This window comes from Scatophagus argus, chromosome 8, assembly GCF_020382885.2.
Source record: "Scatophagus argus isolate fScaArg1 chromosome 8, fScaArg1.pri, whole genome shotgun sequence".
In the NCBI taxonomy this organism is placed as follows: domain Eukaryota; kingdom Metazoa; phylum Chordata; class Actinopteri; family Scatophagidae; genus Scatophagus; species Scatophagus argus.
The window spans coordinates 4,932,449-4,951,751 of NC_058500.1; the positions used below are offsets into that span (position 1 = coordinate 4,932,449).

The 19,303-nt window shown below is 42.5% G+C and overlaps 1 protein-coding gene across 1 annotated transcript; it reads left to right on the forward strand.

Moving 5' to 3' along the window:
* The first annotated feature begins 235 nt into the window (after nt 1–235).
* On the forward strand, nt 236–18,979 carry LOC124063960 (inactive dipeptidyl peptidase 10). Its single transcript, XM_046398128.1, has 25 exons — nt 236–241; nt 2,854–2,968; nt 3,540–3,635; nt 3,828–3,922; nt 4,644–4,715; nt 8,693–8,745; nt 9,353–9,434; nt 9,917–10,037; nt 10,175–10,329; nt 10,770–10,867; nt 11,048–11,171; nt 11,577–11,618; nt 11,705–11,809; nt 12,394–12,485; nt 13,333–13,380; nt 14,789–14,907; nt 15,010–15,057; nt 15,351–15,449; nt 15,783–15,849; nt 16,006–16,200; nt 16,300–16,354; nt 16,449–16,548; nt 16,663–16,721; nt 17,070–17,142; nt 17,259–18,979. Exons 1-25 carry the CDS (start codon nt 236–238, stop codon nt 17,474–17,476), a joined length of 2,337 nt encoding a protein of 778 aa, XP_046254084.1. The 3' UTR covers nt 17,477–18,979.
* Nucleotides 18,980–19,303: the final 324 nt, after the last annotated feature.

Genomic DNA, 19,303 nt, shown 5'->3' on the forward strand with positions numbered 1-19,303 from the left:
AGTTGTGCTGCGTGCTGCACAGAGTGAGTAACTGTGTTTAGTGTGGCTTGCTTTTTTAGAGTACAAACTCAATCAATACAGTTGCAATTGTTTGATTTTGTGTACTGTGCCCTGAGATTAAGGAGCCAGTTAGCTGGAATCTCTCTGTGTGCACTTTCACAAACGGTTCCAGTCTGATAAGTATGATTCTTAGCTTGAGATGGTGGAAAGGTCAGAAAAGGTCTTGGTGTTCCACATGGAGGTACCATACAGGAGGACTCAGCAGAGGGCATCTATCTAAAAGCCTCCTTTTAGGCTGTATTCCTGCTATTAATTGTTTCCCTCTGGACCTGGTACAACTGTGTACCTTATTGATTCTCTCATTTGGTTGACTGAAAATCTCCGAGCTCTGCTGGAAAACGTAAGAGCTCTCTCTTCTCTAATGCAATTCTGCAGAGTCTGCCAAAAAAAAAAACAACACCTCTCAGGGGGATCCCCTCAGGAGAGTTATTCATAAACATGAAGACCGTTGGTTAGCATTTTCGCACCCTTTGGTGTTTGACTGACGCCTCATCTGGGCTTCCTCTCCAACTCCTATGGGATCACACAGTCTGAATAAAATTGATGGCCCACTTAGAAGGTTTATGTGTGATTCATTTTTGATCCAGCTCAGCAGAAAGCCTGTTCCGTGATGTATTTGCTTGTCCACGAGGGTGCACACAGACAGAAATGAGTTCGGTCCATCACACAGCGGAACTCCTCATCTGTTCACCGGTGCCAGCAGTTTGTGCTGCATTCAATTCCCTTGTGCATTGTGACCAGCAGCCAGTCAACACCAGTGGTGTTACCACTGTTGACTCCGGGGATTCTGCTCATCACATCTGTGCCTCATTTACAAAGGCGACAAAACTCCCCATTTGCCCAAATGTGGGATTCTCTCTGTCTGTCTCAATAACGATACAACCTTAATTATATGGTCTTGTGTCTGGACTCAGGGGAATGATAGGAGAATGTGCATCCCATTAGGAGGATGTTTCAGCTCTCACGTTGCACACAGTAATTAGAGGGAGGACTTGGAAATGAAAACACTGTGTGATGGATTCAGTCAAGTGGAGGAATTTAATTTAAAATGTCCATTTCTACTGTGAGCTCCCAATCTTCACTGTAAAGCTTCATAATATGTAGGTATGGTACTTATAGACTGGAATTTTATACAACTTATACCCAGTTTGTTACGTTAAGGAGGTGCAGTCTTCAGTTTTATAACAGTTCGGTTAAAGAGAAAGTGCTGAAGATGCAGTATTATCCAATACTGACTGTATAGCCCCAAAGCCTTCATGGACACTGTAGGTTTATTTATCTGATGGAAGGATAATAGTGGTTCACTGAGATATTGTGTGCCAAGAGGGCAGGAGAAAGAGATAAAACAGTATGTAAGAAAGGCCAGTAGATACAGAGTCTGGGACATCAGTCACCTAGGTCTGGCCTGCACTGAGAGTTCAAACATCACTAAAAAGTTGTCTCTGCAGACGCAACCGGTAGTGGTTTTAATTTGAACACGTTATGATGCTGTAGCCAAAGAGATCTATTAAAAATGAGACCTTGGCAGGAGTTCTGTGCTGGCAACCAGCCAAGATAACGCTTGTGTGTTCTTCCATTCATCTCAGGTACAAGAAAACCTGCTTCCTTACAATAAGAGGAAAAAACCTACAAAATAAACTGCTTAAAGATAATGAAAAAAAGTGTGTATTGAGGGTTTTTATTTCAACGAGTAAGTGCTTCTGGTTCAGCTGTACTGACCTTCTATCAGTTCCTGCAGAATTCACTGTGTCTCACATTTTGAACCCAGCTATATAAATATATTGTCGGTTTTCAGCATTTCAGCACACCACGTGGCAGGGGCAGATGGTCAGTGGACGTAAAAGAAATGTATGTTTGTGGAGAGGAAGTGCTGGGTGGGCACTGACTCAGGGACGGCTGGTGTCTCCCAGGGAGCACAGAGGAGTTGACCGGCGTGCTGTGTAGATGCCCTCTTTTGGTTGCCCGCCTGCCCACGCCCTGGAGGAAAGGGATCGGGACAGGCGAGGCTGAAAGGTTTAAGCGATGGGGGTGGCCAGCCATAAAGAAGGCTGAATTTTATAGCCGTTCTATGATTGAGCTCTCACACTCCAGCAGTCATGTGGCTCCAGCAGTGCCAGCCACTCATTATGTAGGAGTGGAGCGCAGCTTGGGAATGGCATGCAATTGTGTTTAATTGTGACTGATAACTGATGCCGGCTCATTCCATCAGTTCCCCCTGATTGCATACAGAGGGTATACAAGGACTTGAGCATAAACTTGAAGTTTTGCTCTCTTGGTAACTGAAGCTTTATCTATAAAATTTTCACTATATTGATATACAGTCCCACCTACCTCCCCGTGTTGTTATTTCCTCATTAAGCTGTTGAATAAGTCCCAATCCACCAAAAGAGATGAATTAGGTAAGATTTTTTTTATAACAGCACACTGGAATTTCTGGCACCACTCATTTAATGGTAACTTCACCCATGCCCTCTCTGTTTTAATGAATTACGTGACCCATCAGGCTCATAATGGGTAAAATGAGGCAATGGTAAAACAAAATGATGGTGTGGCCAAAACCGGTCTCTCAATGCAGCAATTTTATTCAGTTCTCTAGTGGAAAATTAGTGTCATTTGGAAGGTCTTTGTGATGCTGGTGACTCGTCTCAATTCCCCTGAGGCTTACTGCACTAATATGCCTGTTGGGAAGAAATTTCTGTGAGACTATGGAAATGAAGCAGCACTAATGTCCTCCTGCTAGGCTGTGCTTGTGTTTGTTTGTGAGTATGTGTGTGTTTGCTGTTTTTATGTCAGGACCTGGGGAGTTCAGACGGTCCACCGCGGAACTGGAAGGGCATAGGAATTGCCATGGTGGTGATCCTGGCTGTTATGTCTCTGGTTATTCTCTCCGTCGTCCTCCTCACACCTGGTAAGAAGAGCTGTTTGGAAGAGTAAACAACAAAGCAAAGAGAGGAGAAATAATGTGAGAAATTAAAGGAGTGGTTTGACTTTTTGGGAAGTCCTTCTATCAGCACCTCTAAAGTCCACTAATTAATGTTATGTCCAAATTTCATTATTCTCTTATTTTTAGTTTTATCTGTACAAACACCACATTGTAGGCTGATTTTAGTGTCGTGGACCATAGATATTCTATCTGTTTCCCTCCTCTGTTTGCCTCCAGTCTTTATGCTAAGCTAAGCTAAATTGTTGCTCGCTGTAGCCTTATATTGAATACACAGCTGTAACAGTGCTATCCATTAGTATTATCTAACTCACTCCCAGAAAGTGAATAAGCATATTTTCCAAGGAGTCTTCTGTATTTTTTACATACACACTTACAGTATTTTTTCAAATGCTGCAAATGTGTATAACAAACAGAGACATTTAACATGGCCGAAGCCAAAATATAGACAAGGCTCAAATACACAAAGGCTTTGCTTTTACACAAACAGTACATATTTCTTGATGAACTAATTAACTCTGTCTCTTTGCTTCTGAAGATGAATCTCACTTGTTACTCCGTTCCCATCTCACTATGGAGGATCTTGAGAGTGAAGAGTTCAAGGTTCATGACCCCTGTGTGGCATGGTTGAGTGGTAAGGATCAGTGGTGTGTCTCACAAACAAACTGACCGACAAAGTGCTCGTGACAGCATAAAACCACTTTAATGATCTCACCTGAAACGGAGCCGTTGGTTTGCAGACCTTGCAATGCTCTCTGCCTCTGTGGATTCAAATTGTCACTAATAACACAGGATCCTCTTCCCTGAACTGTCTTAACCTTTTCAGAAAGCGAACTGGCCCTCCGCACCAGAGAAGGGCACGTCCTATCGCTCAGCCTCAACAGCAATCTAACTACGACTCTCCTGGACAACAGCTCCCTGGTGAGTTATAGCAACACAGCTTATGAGGAGAGAGGACAGATTTCAGTATTGATTTGCTCATAACCACAGACAGCTGGACAAATTGACCAGCCAACAGAGAGGGAATGCTTCCAGATTGATAGAGAGAAGGAGAGGGAGAGAGATGCTGTACAGCCCCACTGTTTCACATCCCACAGTTGAGACCAGAAAAAGATCTGGCAGAGTGACAGTATCCGCTCATTTCCCCCCAATCTGGCTGCTCTGTGAGCCCTCAACATGCGCCTTCAAAGAGAATCTTCCAAGCAAGGGTATCATTTTGAACACCGCCTCTGCACGACACTGACAGACTTATATGGGTCATCACCGAGGAGCTTAAAGCAGGGTTGTGTTGTCAGGTTGAGAAGAAGTCTCTCCTTGGTGTTGTGATATGGCTTTGTTATCTCCGCTGCTGTTGCTAGAAAAAGATATTTTCATGTACGAGCACCAAGGCGCACATGGGGTTTCCCTGAATATATTAATTGCTGAGGCAATTTTAGCAAAATATAAGTCAAACTTTGGGATTAAAATTAAAAAAGCATAACCTGGACCTGTTAAGAACCCATAAGGTCTTGGTACTTGGTTCTACATCATTTAACACTAGGCTGTATAACCCACTCATACTGTACATGGTGGAGCCAAATTGTTAAACAAACACCTTAGCAAATGGAAGCTGCTGCTGATGTGCTGATATTTTTCTCTACAGGACCTGACGACTTCTAAATTCCAAGTGTCTGCAGACAAGAGGTTTGTCCTCTTGGCTTATAACATTAGACCGGTAAGTTTTCTCTGAATGTCAAGCTGATTCGGTTTTATTCCAGAAAGTCCCGTCTGGCTTTGTACCCTTTGAAAACATTCAGGGCCATAAATTATCCACAGATATCAAAGACAAGCTGTTGCCTCTCACACACCTTCACACGTCTGACAGGCCATTGGGGGCTGTGAAACAACGACGGCATGCATCCTAATCAGAGCCCACAGGAAACAACAGAGGAGAGATGGACGAGAAGGGTTTTTGTGTGCGTGTGTGTGTGTGTGTGTGTGTGCGTGCCCTGATTCTGTTGCTGCAGTAGTCTTCATTTCTGTAACACCACCCGCCAAATGGCTGGGATAACATATGTGAGGTTGAATATTTAAACTGGCTGATGGTGGAAGGTGCAGGGGGTTGACGAAAGCTTAGGTGAGTGATCAGTGTGAAGTGGATGGCGGGGTGCGGAGGAGAGTACATCAAGGAGATGTGGAGGTAAAGTTGGAGCTGCAGTAATGAAATCGCCCCGCTCGTTCGGTGGGGAATTTTAATGAGAAGCTGACGAGAATCACAATCGCAGGTGGTTTCAGATAAGCGTTGGAGTCGATGCAAAACACAGATCTTTTGCGCCTCTGTTTAAGCACCACAGGGCGCAGCGCCTCCACATACACCCCCCCCTCTCCCCCCGCCACCACCATCACCACCAGCCATCTCACTCTGCAAATACCCGCACCACTAATAAATAGTTGAGCCATTCCTCAAAGGGCAGGCAAGTTGTGTAATGCGCAAGTAATCGGCGAGGGAAGTAAACAGAATTAGGATGAAATAGAAGCCCTCAGCACATTTTACCCACATTTTTATTAAAAATCGGAGAACAGCTATTGCCGCACTCTCGCACTCTCAATTCTCAGTCGCTCTATCTCTCTGGATTTCTTGAGAGATCTGCTTTTGCTTTAATCACTCCGTATCATATTTTCCATGTCTGTGTGTGTGTGTGTGTGTTTGGGGGTGTGTTATTGAGTATTTGAGTGTTTGTCACAAACACAGTGCATCCATTGTAACTGAATTATTGAGCAGTTAACACACATCCAATCAGTTCTCAGATATCTCTGGGGCTCAGATCTTCGCCCAGTTTGTGTGCTGCTTTGGCTGATCCATCCATTAGCATACTTCCTTTGATGTCAGCAGAAACTGTCTGTTCTCATCTGTATGCTCGGTGTGTATTCACACTCGAAGAAACCAGGGACGGTGGGCACGCCACCTGGAGTCATCTGTATGTTTAGAAATGGACATGTGTGTATTTGTACAGATGGTTATTCCTCTATTCTCCCCTTCTTTCTAGCTCCCTCCTTCTTTCTCCTGCTTCATCTTCCTCACTCTCACTCACTTTTTTTCTGTCTGTCTCTGGGGGTTGAGGGAGGGGGGCTGTGCTGACTGAAGCAGTTTGCGCCAGGCACCAGCTTTGCTGTTTGGAAGAGGAGCAGCTTGCTGCTGAGAGTGGCAGAGAACGACAGAGAAAAAACAGAGAGAGAGAGAGCAAGAGGGAGAGCCACATGCAATGGGGGGTTTGGGGGTTGGGTTAGACACTATTTGGCCTTAGATGCACTGCCCAGTTGAAATCAATCAGAATGGTTATCAAAGAATGGCAGAGATGCTAAAAGGAGAAAGCTGCAGAAGAGAGAAATGGATGAGCAGGCTGTGGGTAAAGTTAAAAGGCTTCTCTGGATTTTGTATGAGATCTGGAGGCTTTAGGGAGGGTTTTGTGCAGGGTGGGTGAAAATAAATGGATTTTGATAAGAGGGTATACATAGAAGTGAGTTAGGGATTTGGCCACAGAGGAACAAGAGAAAGCAGATTTCCTACAGGGAAATGTGATTCCTCAAAGCCTGTTTGAATTAAGCAGGCTTGTGTGCTAGAGGAGAACAGGAGAGAGAGAAGAATGATGGTGATCAGGTTTAGAGGAGATACAGGTTTCTGGGATTGATGAGCAGAGGCAAAGGGACCAGTACCTGCCAAGACAGTGCAGTTTAAGGACAAATAACACGCCAAGAGAGTCGTGTCTGCACTCTGCACCAAACACTGATGGTTGCTTTTATCAAAGGCAGTGCATTGTGGGACTGAGATGGAGAATGCTATTATCTCTAAAGTGTATCTTGGACTGTGCAACAGATCCCAGTATCTGTACTCAATCTGTGCTCATGCGAGGGGCGTTGTAATCTTGATGTTTCCTTTGTCACATTATCCCATGGCATCTTGTGAGTGTTTAATCTGTGCGCTGTTCCTTCACCCCCCGTACTGGCGATGTCGACAGGGGAGGGGGTGGGTAGTGGGGGTTGTAGGAGGATTTATGATACTTTACTGACAGCCACATTAGAATTCACTCTGCCTCTCGCAGACAGATGCTCTCACTCTCAACGTCTGTTTGTCACACAGACACACAATAACATACAGCCCCTGCCAGAAGCTTCATAATGTTAAATCATGAGCAGAATCTCTGTGTTCCTTAACAAATCATAAACAGCTGATTGAACATGGCGCTCATGGCAATGCTGCCCCCTTTGGTCCTGAAGCCTGAACTCAAGACCGGTCCTCATTGTGTGTCAAGGACCTGTCGACTCTGGCTGTCAGTCGCTGCCCCTCCCCTTTCTGCATCCTTTCCTCCCTTCCTGTCTTTGTTTCTTTCACTCTGTCTCCCTCCCACACTTTTTCCTTTAGCGTTTGACCAATTCATGCCTTCCTCTTCCTGCGCTTGCGGTTATTTTCTGTTGTAACACAGCTGTTTTCCTGTACACCCTGTTACCCCTCGTACTCAGACTTTACACCGCAACCAGATTTCAGTTTCATTTAGATAGCTTTAGAATTTATTTCCCCTCCTTTATCCCTGCTGCCCTACTCTTATGTCAGCATGCCCATGAATTCTAACAACAGACAAACAACACAGAGGAGAAATCCAATTTCACTGCTAAGTGTGCTGTATAGAGAATGTGACATTTAATTTCTTTAGGGACTGTTTTTCCAGGAGGCTCTGGCTTTCAGAGGCCAGAGGGCAAATGGCCTGCTTCCAACCCTTTTGCTTGAGGAAAAAAAGAATGGCACAAATCAATATATTACCTAGAATTCATCAGGTAATGTTGTGATCAATTGTGGTTAGCGCACACTTATTGATTCTGGTTCCTTAGTCTTCTTTAGCATGTTAATTTAATTAATCATCGAGCTTCTTGTGTCAGGGTTGGGACAGTTCGGAGTGGGGTTTCCAGCCACAATAGACCTCAGTGGGAAGCATATTAGCTGTAATGATGCTATTTAATAAGAATGTCTGTCTTAGCTTTCTACTTTTTCTTTTCACATTTCATGCCTTTTATGTTGCCTCTTGTATTCAGGCTTAAGGGTAACCATGATTCATATTCCTCTTTTTCAGACATGATCACAATAATCAAAATCAAAGTCAAGTCAAAGTTAACTTTATTTTTGGTTCTGCTATATATATTGGATGTATAGAGGACTGAAACTGAGTAGGACGAGGTCCCACCCAGATAATAATGATGTAAGATGGATGAAATGGCTGTTTAATGACTCAAATAAATTAAGTGGATAATATTAATATGTGGTTAGCCTGGTGACAAGTATTATATTATAATATTATCTATTGAAATGACCTTGTACAGATATTACAGTATACGGTATGAGACACTTGCTATTTTATTAAAACCGTTATTGATAAAATAATTTAGCTTCCATTTCCCTTTCTAATTTTGTAATGTAATGATGTGTTGCTGCCCTTTTATGAAAGCCATAAGCCACTCGATGCAGTGCTTTGCAGTGATTTCAGACGATATTAGAGAATGCAAACACAACTTCCTGGCCTCAGCAGTGTCCTTCAAAACTTCTGTTTCATTTGCATTTAACTTTCTTTATACATGTGTATGGCCGTATGAGCACTAAAATATATGTATATTGTCATCTAAGTGCGGCACACCTGTGTGCATGATATCCTCTACCTCTTTCAGGTGTTCTCTCAGTCCTTCACAGCCTCCTATGCTATCTACAATGTGGCTAATGGGTAGGTGGAATCATGAATGCTAATGCATGGGCTGCACTGGGCATGAGTGTTACCAATGCAAGCAGACCTGCGGATTGAAAAACTTTCCCCAGAGTATGTCTCATCAAATCAGAGCCTCATGTTTCTGTCAGACATGCATTCATTCGTCCGTATTCTTTCCAGGTTCCATGTTCCAGCGTAAGGTTTGTACCGTACTTCAGATTTCACTGCCTGAGATCCATATTCAGCATCATATCAGTGGACAAACTCAGTGGTAGCTTTGGATGTGCCCTGGAACTTCTGAGAAATGGTTCTGAAAAGGATTTCAGGAGGACGTGCAGTACAGATCTTTGCCTGAGTATGCCTTGGAGGAAAATGTTTGCCTGCCCTGAGGAACAAAATAAGTGCTCCTGGAAAATATGGAAAAAGAAGTGTTGCACTCTTGCATGAACCAATCCCCGTTCTCTGTTTTGTTTTCCTTCACTGCATCTTGCTCTTTTGCCTTCACAGTACAATATCTCTCTCAACCAAAGCTCAAGGCCAGGGCATGGATGGACCTCAGAGGGATTTAAAGAGGACACTCGTCCCCAACGGAGAGCTTATGTCTGAGCTTTTGTGTGTGTTTCAGGGATCTGCTGGAGCTTAGCCCCCCAGAGAGGGAGAAGGCAGTGCTACAATATGCTTCCTGGGGTCCGCAAGGGAACCAGCTGGTAAGCCGGATGCTTACCCATTTTCTATCATCGCTGTGTTGCCTTTATCATCTGCACCAACTATACCTGTGAAAAGAAGATTAGACACTCTATAATAACACAGCCTGTGCATGAACGGAGCATAATTTTCATAAGGATAACATCAGTGGCATCACGTCTTTGTCATTATGAGATGAACCCCAGCTTAGAGGTTACTGCAGTGACTGTGTTGCTATAATGGGGTTGTTTTACACTCATAATATAATTCATCTACCTTCCCTGTAATATAATTGGCTTTTGCTGTGATGTCGGTGCTCATCTGCAGCATATTAACTGGCAAGTAAAGATGCATTGGCTCTCACTTGTGTGTGTACGTGCTAGCCAATGATTCATTCACTCTTGGATGGCAGCCGACGCTCAATTCAGGCAGCCAGAGATGACGCCTGCAGCCATACTGTCTTTGATAACGGACTGGCACTGTCTGTCTCTGCTGCTCATGCCAGGCCTATGTGTTCGACGGAGATATCTACTACAAACAGAGTGTGACCAGCAAACCTTTGCGTCTCACAACCACTGATCAGGAGCAGAACATAGTGAACGGGCTCTCTGACTGGACTTATGAAGGTGGGATGCATTCCAGCTTCACCAGAAATGTTTCAATTGCAAACTACAAAGCGAAAAGCCAAGCTGACAACAATAATGAGCAACAGGTGTATGGCTTTGAATTTGACAGTAACAACTTCCACTGTCTTTTGAAACAGAGGAAGTGCTCTTGACATACGTTGCCCACTGGTGGTCTATGGACGGGGCTCGGCTGGCGTACCTAACCATCAACAACTCTGCCACACCTGTGATGGAAATACCTCATTTCTTAGGAGGTCTCTACCCGTCCAATGTAATCTTCCCCTACCCAAAGGTAAAAAAAAATGTATTCAAAAAGGACTAAAGTCTCCAGCCACACCACCAGCTCTCTGATGCTCTGATTTGAATGTGTTCACATGCTAACATTTGCATAATAATGCAAAAGAATTGACATTAGTTTTGGTATTAAACCAAAGTTTTGGACATGTTAAAAGACCAGATGATGGCACAAGATGACAAGCTAATGGATCGGCAACGTTATTATAGTTCAACCAAAAAGGGAACATGAATGTCTGTTTTAAATGTCATGGCAATCCATCCACTAGTAGAGATATTTCACTCACCAGTTAACATAATTATCACGTGTGTCACTTATGTTAACATAAGTGAAAGTTTGACCGTCTAATGGAGCTGGCAGTAAAGTCACAGGAGCACATAAGTTAATGAGCACATGAGTTAATTTGACAATTCTTTTTCCTTTTTTTGTGCTCACAGGCTGGCTCAAGTATCCCATCAGTCAGCCTGCTTGTGGTGAATCTATATGGTCCAGCTCACACTCTGGAGATGATGCCTCCTGACTCCCTCAGGGCCAGGTAGTACATCTTTGTGACCGTAAAGACAGAATAGACTTCAAGAAGAAGAAGACTTCAGACATCACCTGTCAGAAAAGATTACACAACCACTTTCCTCTCCACTTCACTGCATTTTCCCCCTTCCTTTGCATCACTTTCCAAACATTTCCCTGTGTATCATTTTCTGCATCGCCACTTCAGAGACAGCTACATCTCCATGGTGACTTGGATCAGCAGCACCCGCCTGGCGGTTCGTTGGCTGAATCGTGTCCAGAACCAATCAGTGCTCTGTGTGTGTGAGGCCACCACAGGGGCATGCTCAGAGGTGAGTGGTCATCAGTCGTTCCACATTAGTAATCCAAACAGCCCCGGCTACGATATACAGCTCTAATAGAATTTTTGCTTCCCTTACTCTGTGTTGGGAGTCAGGATTGATTTCCTTAAGCTCTCAAATGTCCACTGGCTGGATTAATTTTTAAGGTCATTTTCTGCATGAGAAGAATTTTCAGTAATGTACTGCAGTATTTTATTGCTTGTTTCCTTTTTGTAAATCCTCACAGATTCCAGTTACCCATTGTCAGTGTTTATTGTTGCTGTATTTAACAATTAATACACTTAAGAAGCTTAATTTATGCTGTGCTACTTAAATGAGCTTTGGAAGTCGATGTGGGTGCATTGTAAATGGCGTGACTAATAAACCTCTGTATGCTGTGTGATTTTAAATCAATAGAAACATAAAATGACCATGGACATAATGCAGAACCAACGGCAGGTGTGTATTGCTCATGTTTCATAAAGTCTGTTGACGCCTATTTGTCACTTTCGTCTTCATGTTGACTCGATACTCTCCTTCAACAGGACGTGCCGTTGTTTTCAGCAGACGGCTCTGTGTTTTATACAATCCTGCCAGCAAAACAGGGCGCCCGTGGAGAATTTCACCACATCGCCAGTCTGTCGGCCCAGGTCAGTTAATTTTCACTCCCTCGTGTTGTCCTTGAATAATTTCGGACAGAACTGGTCATTAATATTTAAGCATGGGTCACAGAGACCAGCGTGACTGCACAGATGCTTAAGTCTTGTTTGTTTACAATGTCCTCCTTTATTATAATTGAAGCTTATTATTACTGTTTTCTCCCCATCTACTTAAACAGTCATTCCACTCATTAATAGTTTAATAGTGCTTTGCCCTTTACATTACTGAAGGAATTCATTGCAGTTTGTTTCACTTTAACAAGCTATTCATCCTCAGCAGGGCAATTAAAAAATGTGTTTAATGATGCTTTTTTTGGAAACATTTTCTGTACAGAGGGGATTGACATTGTGGTTCTTTTTTTTCCTTAATTCTTTATAAAGAATTAAAGGCATTTGGCCTTTAAAAGGTTTTTTATAGCAGACTATTAGTGGCTTAGGATCAAATACAAAGTTTTCTCTCCTGTATGCTCAACCCCAGTGTCAAGATAGTTAGCTGTAGTGCTGCAGCTATTTTTATTCTGTATATCTGCCTACTGCTACATTCCTCTTCATCTCTGCTTCTCTGTGTGATGCAGCCTGCCATCCCCTCCGTCCCCCCTCGCTTCTTGACATCAGGGAGCTGGGACGTCACCTTGCTCTGCACCCTAGACGAGAAGGCTGGAAAAATGTATGTGAGAGTCACACTGTGTCGGGCCAAGTTGAATCACCCTTCAGTGCCTTTAACAGCTCGCAGCTCCTTGCTATTAATGTACAAGTGTCAAGGGGTATAGAGCAGAACAGTGGGCATCATTAAAATGATCATTTCTCGCTGTAAACTGAGAGAAAATTCGAGGCATGTCGGCTGTCGGACAGCAAATTGATTCGCTAGGTCAGATTCTGGGTGAATGGTACACCTAAGACTGTGCATTTAAAGATAAATAGAAGAGCCATTTTAACGCGTAGCATTGATCTTGGTTAAAAGGGCAAATGAAATGGCTTTGACCCTGACTATGCTTGTGGCAATGTGTTGCCACTGAAGAGGACAACGTATTGTTTACAGTTGACCAGAGTGGATCATTGCTTAAATCTGTCTTTATCCTGCTGGGGGCAGAAACCCCTCATGGACTGATTGACTCTGTGAGGTGTGAGCATCACAGAGAATCGAGGAAGGTCAATTGTAGATCTCGTTGTTTGTTTACAGTGAATCCAGGGGTTGGTGCTGCTCTTTGCCTCAGAGCGAGTCATTCTGTCTCATAAGTGTCTTTTTCTATTAATGTACAACACAGAAGTGGGCAGCATACTGTAGTCTACATTGACTCCTCAGATGTTTTAAATAATCATTAATGTTGCTTTGCAAATTAAATGTCATTTACTGATTTCATTACCATGCTGATTTATGTAAATAAGTGTAGATAGATTTTTGCCATGAATAATTGATATCCTGAATAATGTGAAGATATCCAAATGTGATCTACAATTCTTCGGCAGTGATGAGTGATTTTCTGCGTCTATGGTTGAATTTGTCCCCTCATCAGCTATTTCCTGAGCACAGAGGAATCCAGACAGAGCAGACACCTTTACAGGTGAGCATGACCTTAACCAAAAACAGATTCTCTACACTGCTACAAACACAAACAATATTGATAATATCCCAAAAATACAACGTCTTGTGAACTGGTTGCTCGTTGAGTTTTCGTTTTAGATTCATTTTTGAGAGCTGCTTCTCATTGAGTGCAAGTTTATTCTAAATACTCGTAATGTCTGGGTTAGCATGGAACTATGCTAGCACATAGCTATGCATGTAGCATATCTTGCTAACGTAAAATTAGAGTCTACAGTGAAATAATTGTTTGATATGATCATTTTTACCATAAAATATGGCCCAATGTACCTTCGTATTTTCACTATCCATTGTCATTCAGTTACTATTCAATCGGAAATTGTTGAAATGATGATAATTGGTCCGATTCCCTACATATATATGATTTGCCTGTAACACAGCAGTAAGACATTTGAGGTTCCCACTCAAAACATGAAGTCAGAGGAAAATGGCCACCTTGTGAATAGGGTCTGCAAGGCCGGTGCAGGAAGCAGGTGTATCGTGTAGATGGTGTGTCCTGTAAATCAGCAGGTGGACCTACATGTATGTGAACTGTATGGTTTCCAATTTAACAGACTTATTTTAATGTGTGCCTGTCTGATAATTAACACTAAACATAGTTGCTGAGTCTGATTAGAATGGCGCTACTTTTGCTGGATTTCTTTCTTTCATTTTATTCAAAACCACAAAGCTAACAGCGACAAAACAGGCGGGATTACCAAAGTCATTAGGGTTCATCGTCTGGGAACCAGTGCAACCTCTCAGTTCGGACCAAAGTGGTGAACTGACTAACCAGCATTGCCATTGCTGCTGCCACTCAGCAAACTTGGCTAAAAAAGCATTCAGAAGAGTTACCGCACTGATGATATGTGAATCCTTATTCTTGTGTGCCGGAGAAGCTCGAGGCCAAGAGTGGAATTGAGACATTAATAACAGTAAAAGAAAACACTCAGTGGACGAGGACCTTCTGTGCTGCCAAGTCACTGAGACATATGCTCTCCTCTGTGAAAAACATGTTCCTTCATCAGCCTCCTAGGTTTTATATCTTTTTGTGAGCTTATAGCTTTTGGCTTCACAATATTATGGAGGAGAGCCAATGACTTGCTTAAACGTGGTCAGTGATTAATAATGTATGAAGCAGTGGGGAGCAGAGGGGCATTTAGAGACTCGACACCACATAACAAAGTGATTTGTATAGCAGCTTTTATGTCTTGCCTTATTGAACTCTATTTGTTTCTGAAAAGTCAACTGGCTGAATAGTTTGTCTCAAGACACTGACACTTTTCCTTAATGTCCTAGGAATCAATTGACCCTCTCCTGGAGCAAATCAAACCACCACCATTCTTATTATTCTCTAGTGTGGTCAATAACCCCTTTCTCTTGTTTCCAAGTGTGGTCCTGGATGGGGTGTTTCAGCGCCGGTGCATCTCCTGTGACCTCATAGATGGATGTCGCTTCTTTAAAGCTGAATTCAGCCCCAATCAAACCCATTTCACTCTCTACTGCTTAGGTAAGACACACTCACTCACACACACTCACTCGCAAGGAATATGGAAGATTTCCGCTGCTCAGACAGTTTGTTTATAATGTTGTCTTTTGTAAAATTCCCCAGGCCCAGGAATCCCTAAAGTGACAGTTCACAGTACAAAGGACCCCTCCAGTGAGTGTTACATCTGCTTGTCTGTGTAATAGTATAATCACACACACACACACACGCAGCACATACTCACATGCAGGCTGCCTGCAGTTCCCAGCAACAACCTGCAGGAGATGGCATATTCATGCGCACCAGAATATAGATTCATTGATTTCATGCTTGTGAACACTGCCCTCTGTCTGTGGCTCTCAGTTCAGCTCTCAGTTCTCAGTTGGCCCACAACCTGAGGGGCTACTGTGTCTGTCTTGATGTTTAGGATTAAAAAATCTTTCACACTGGTGTTTGATCTCCTGTAGAATATGTCGTCTTGGAGGATAACAGCCCTCTATCTAAAGCTCTGGAGGACAAGAGGCTTCCTGAGACCCTGTTCAGGACAATCCCAGCAGACAACCATGGTACGAAAGCAAAATATTTGTCAAACCATTAAATGTGTCTATATTTTGTGGCTGAGATGGCAGACATTGGCCGCAAAAACAGTTATTAGCAAACAGGCTAGGTTAAGCAGTAAGAATGGAGAACTGGCTGCAAGTATCTCAGCCTAGAAAGCACAGAAATAGTTAAACAGTGTTGTATCACCAGGTATCTATTCTTTACGGCAGTGGTTGTGCATGTTTGTTCATGTTTTAAGATTTAGGGTGACTTTAATGTGCTTCAGATATTAGAGCGTATTTCAGACAGCAGTTCTAACGTGACAATGGACAGTTGACTTTGTTCAACCCTTTTTTCAGATCTACACCTGAAATTATCTCTACCTCAGGGTTATGAGGCCAACCTGCACCCTCTCCTCATCATTGTGTAAGTTTTATTGAACAAGCTTGCTAAATTACAGCGAACGGCTATTTTGTGTTACCTGTTTTGCAAGTCATGACCCCCCCCCCCCCCTTTTCCTTGTTCCTCCACACATGAGAACAGTCACAGTTTTTAGCTGATCCTGTTCATCTTGTTGCTCAGGGATGGCGTTCCAGGCAGTCAGTCAGTGACAGAGGAATTTGCCCTCGACTGGCCTCAGGTCCTCTCCGGCACACATAACGTGGCCTTGGCCTGGGTGGATGGTAGGAGTGGGGTTGGCCGTGGACAGAAGACCACCGCTGTAGATGCACGCAAGCTTGGCTCACTTCGAGTCAAAGATTATCTGGGAGTTGTAGAGTCAGTACAGTTATGCAACAACATAAGGCTATATAATGGACATGTTAGAATGATTCCTGTGAATTAGTAAACTAATGGGATTTTATGATATCTCCACAGGTTGTTGATGCAACTGCCTTACATTGATGACCGTCGGATGGTTCTCTATGGGAAGGTTGTCGGGTTGTTTAAATTTGGAATGTCAGTACAGCTAGCAAAGCTATCATATGCTTTGTTTGTTCAAGCACTTTTTCTGTCTCTCCCTTCAGGCATTTGGTGGTTATTTAACTCTCAAGATGTTAGCTACAACAGATAAACTGTTTCAGTGCACGGCTGCTGTGGCACCGATAACTGACTTCAGGCTTTATAGTGAGTTGAGATCATGTCATTAGTCTTTTAAACCATGAGGCCCCGGAAATAGTTATAATCAGAGACACAGTCCATTATCTGAATTATTGTACTTCATGTTTCACTATTCCACAGGTGCAGCTTTCTCAGAGAGGTATCTAGGCCTTCCAGCAAAGGAGGAGCATGCTTACTCGGTGAGGCTACGAAGCTGCTTGCTATACAGGTGTAAATGGCTTTGATGAGTTAAAAATGATAATGGTGGTAGATATACACGCAGATGCAAGTTTATAAGCCCAAAATAATGCAATCTAACCAGCAGCCCATCAATAAATCCAACGTCCATGATGGTTTAAATGGCTCCTGTTTTTATTTCTTGTTTTATGTTAGTGATGTGTTGATTCAGTTGATTTAATCAACATTTCCCTAAAGCAGCTTCAGCTAAAACTGAGCAATTAAACTTTTATGAAGGTGGAATTTATTATTTAATATGTTGTGTTAGACTACTTTATTTTCAGCTACGTATATCTGTCATATCTTTCCAGACTGCCTCTTTGCTGGAGGAGGTTAATAAGCTGAAAGATGAGAACTTCCTTATTCTACATGGAACTGCAGATGGTGAGACTTTGTTCAACTTCATACTGAGTTTATGAGTTTATTTTTGCTTTTATTTTTTCACCTCTAATTTCAATATATGTATGTGTGTGTGTGTGTGTGTGTGTTCTTGGCCAAAGCGAGGGTGCACTTCCAGCACAGCGCTGAGCTCCTGAGCCGACTGGTGAAGGTGGAAGCCAACTACTCCCTACAGCTGTACCCAGATGAGGGCCACATCCTGAGAGATCCACGCAGCATCCAGCACTTCCAGCGGACAGTGGTGAACTACCTCCAAACCTGCTTGAAGCACAGCATTCTCCTAGATCCTATAGAGGATGACGAGGAAGATGATGACTGAGCCCAGAGCCCCCTGCCTTCTTCTTGAAGGACTCTCCCAGGACTGTGTGCCATCTTATGCATTACGTTGAAGTTGGATTACCAGATAAAAGAGCACAGGAGTGGGGACCAAGCACATCTGATCACCTCCTACAACTTCTAGAAAAATTGATGTATGGTATACCTTGTTGCACACAATTATTTCTGCTGTTATATTGTATGTTTGAGGCCCTGTTTGTTTACAGAACTCTCTTGAGATGATGTGGACTAAAAGGCTACTGATTCTGCCAAAAGTTTACAAAGATTTTAAAACATGCATGTCATAATGGCTGCATGATGTGGGTTAGTTTACATTGCATCTTCTTTTGCAGGTCTAAATCTCACCCATCAGGGTTAAAAGTGCAAAATCTGCCAACAGCTGGGAGCACACTAAAAGACTTAAAAAATCCTTATTGATGATATAAGAAAACTGCATTAAAATGCCTGAGGTTTTGCTTACAGACTTCAGAATAAATGAGCTCAGACTAGGGGATCATATTCAGATAAATGCAAATTCCTGGTCACAACAATTTAAAGACTTGGGACAGCTCTAAACGAAGAGACTTGAATTTTGACCTGTAAGACAACAAATTGGCCTTACTGACCTGGACAGACTCCTCAAGATCTTTAAGATTTGTTATTTTAGGTCTTTTGTACAGTGTGTTCCCAACTTACATAAAGTTATATGAAGCATATGGATCATTCTAAATGTGCCAAATACATTTTGTGGACTTTATCCACTGGTTTTATTAGCGTTAGTTGCATTGTGTGATTAAGAATGAGTATGCAACCAAGACTATTTATTCAAGAATGACTGCAAGAACGTCTGTAGGTCTGTCTATGTACTGTATTTGGAGGAATAGTTTCTGTTTTGATACATCTTGGCATTTGAATCATTCCTTGTGTATTGCAGAATTTAATTATTTCTTTGGACAAACTGCTGAGCCATTATATTATCATCCAAAAGGGTAGTGGACAGTGGGCTTGACCATCAGACTACCAACTAAATCATACTGGTAAACTGCATGCAGTTGGTTTAGAAATTAATGCCCTTGACTATAAACAACTGACTACTCCTTTTTTTCAACAGATCCTGACAATAAAGTTTGAACTTTTTGTTTTACAGCAAAAATCTACATTTACTGTGTTCTACTGCTTTTGCTTATTCATTAGTCATCAAGGGTATAGTCTAACAAAGTCACTTTAATGGATAATTATGATTATGAAAGGAAAATGACCTATCAGTAAATACTGACTTTGATCTCTGCAAAATCACTGCTGCAGCATTCACATAAAATCCTTATCTGCTATTACTGTTGTAAATGACTACAAAGATCATGGCCACTGATATTAGTTTTTTAAAAGCAGGTCTGAAAGAAATCCATTTATAGTGTCTGCCAACACTTGCTGATTGTGTCTTGTCTTCATTTCAATGTCCCTCATTCATCTTGATATCACATTTTGATAAAGTGTAAGCCTCAGCCCATTTTACTGGAAACACATGCAAGATGTCCTTTAACTGCACCCGTGAAGAGGGCACACGTGTATTTAAACCTAGTAAATAAAAATAAATGTAGAGGAAAATCCATGTTAGATTATCCAGACAAGGGAAAGTTAGAATTCATCCACCGTTATCTACATCGTCAGTCATTTCTGCTCCAATTGAATAAAATAGTGGAGAGATTTTACACAGCTTGTTCTTGAACGGATCCTGATCTTCAGTTGTCGTCACAATCAGCGTGTGGGTCTGTATCCAATCAGCATACATCCATCGGCCCTCCAGCCAATGAAATGCATATACGACATTATA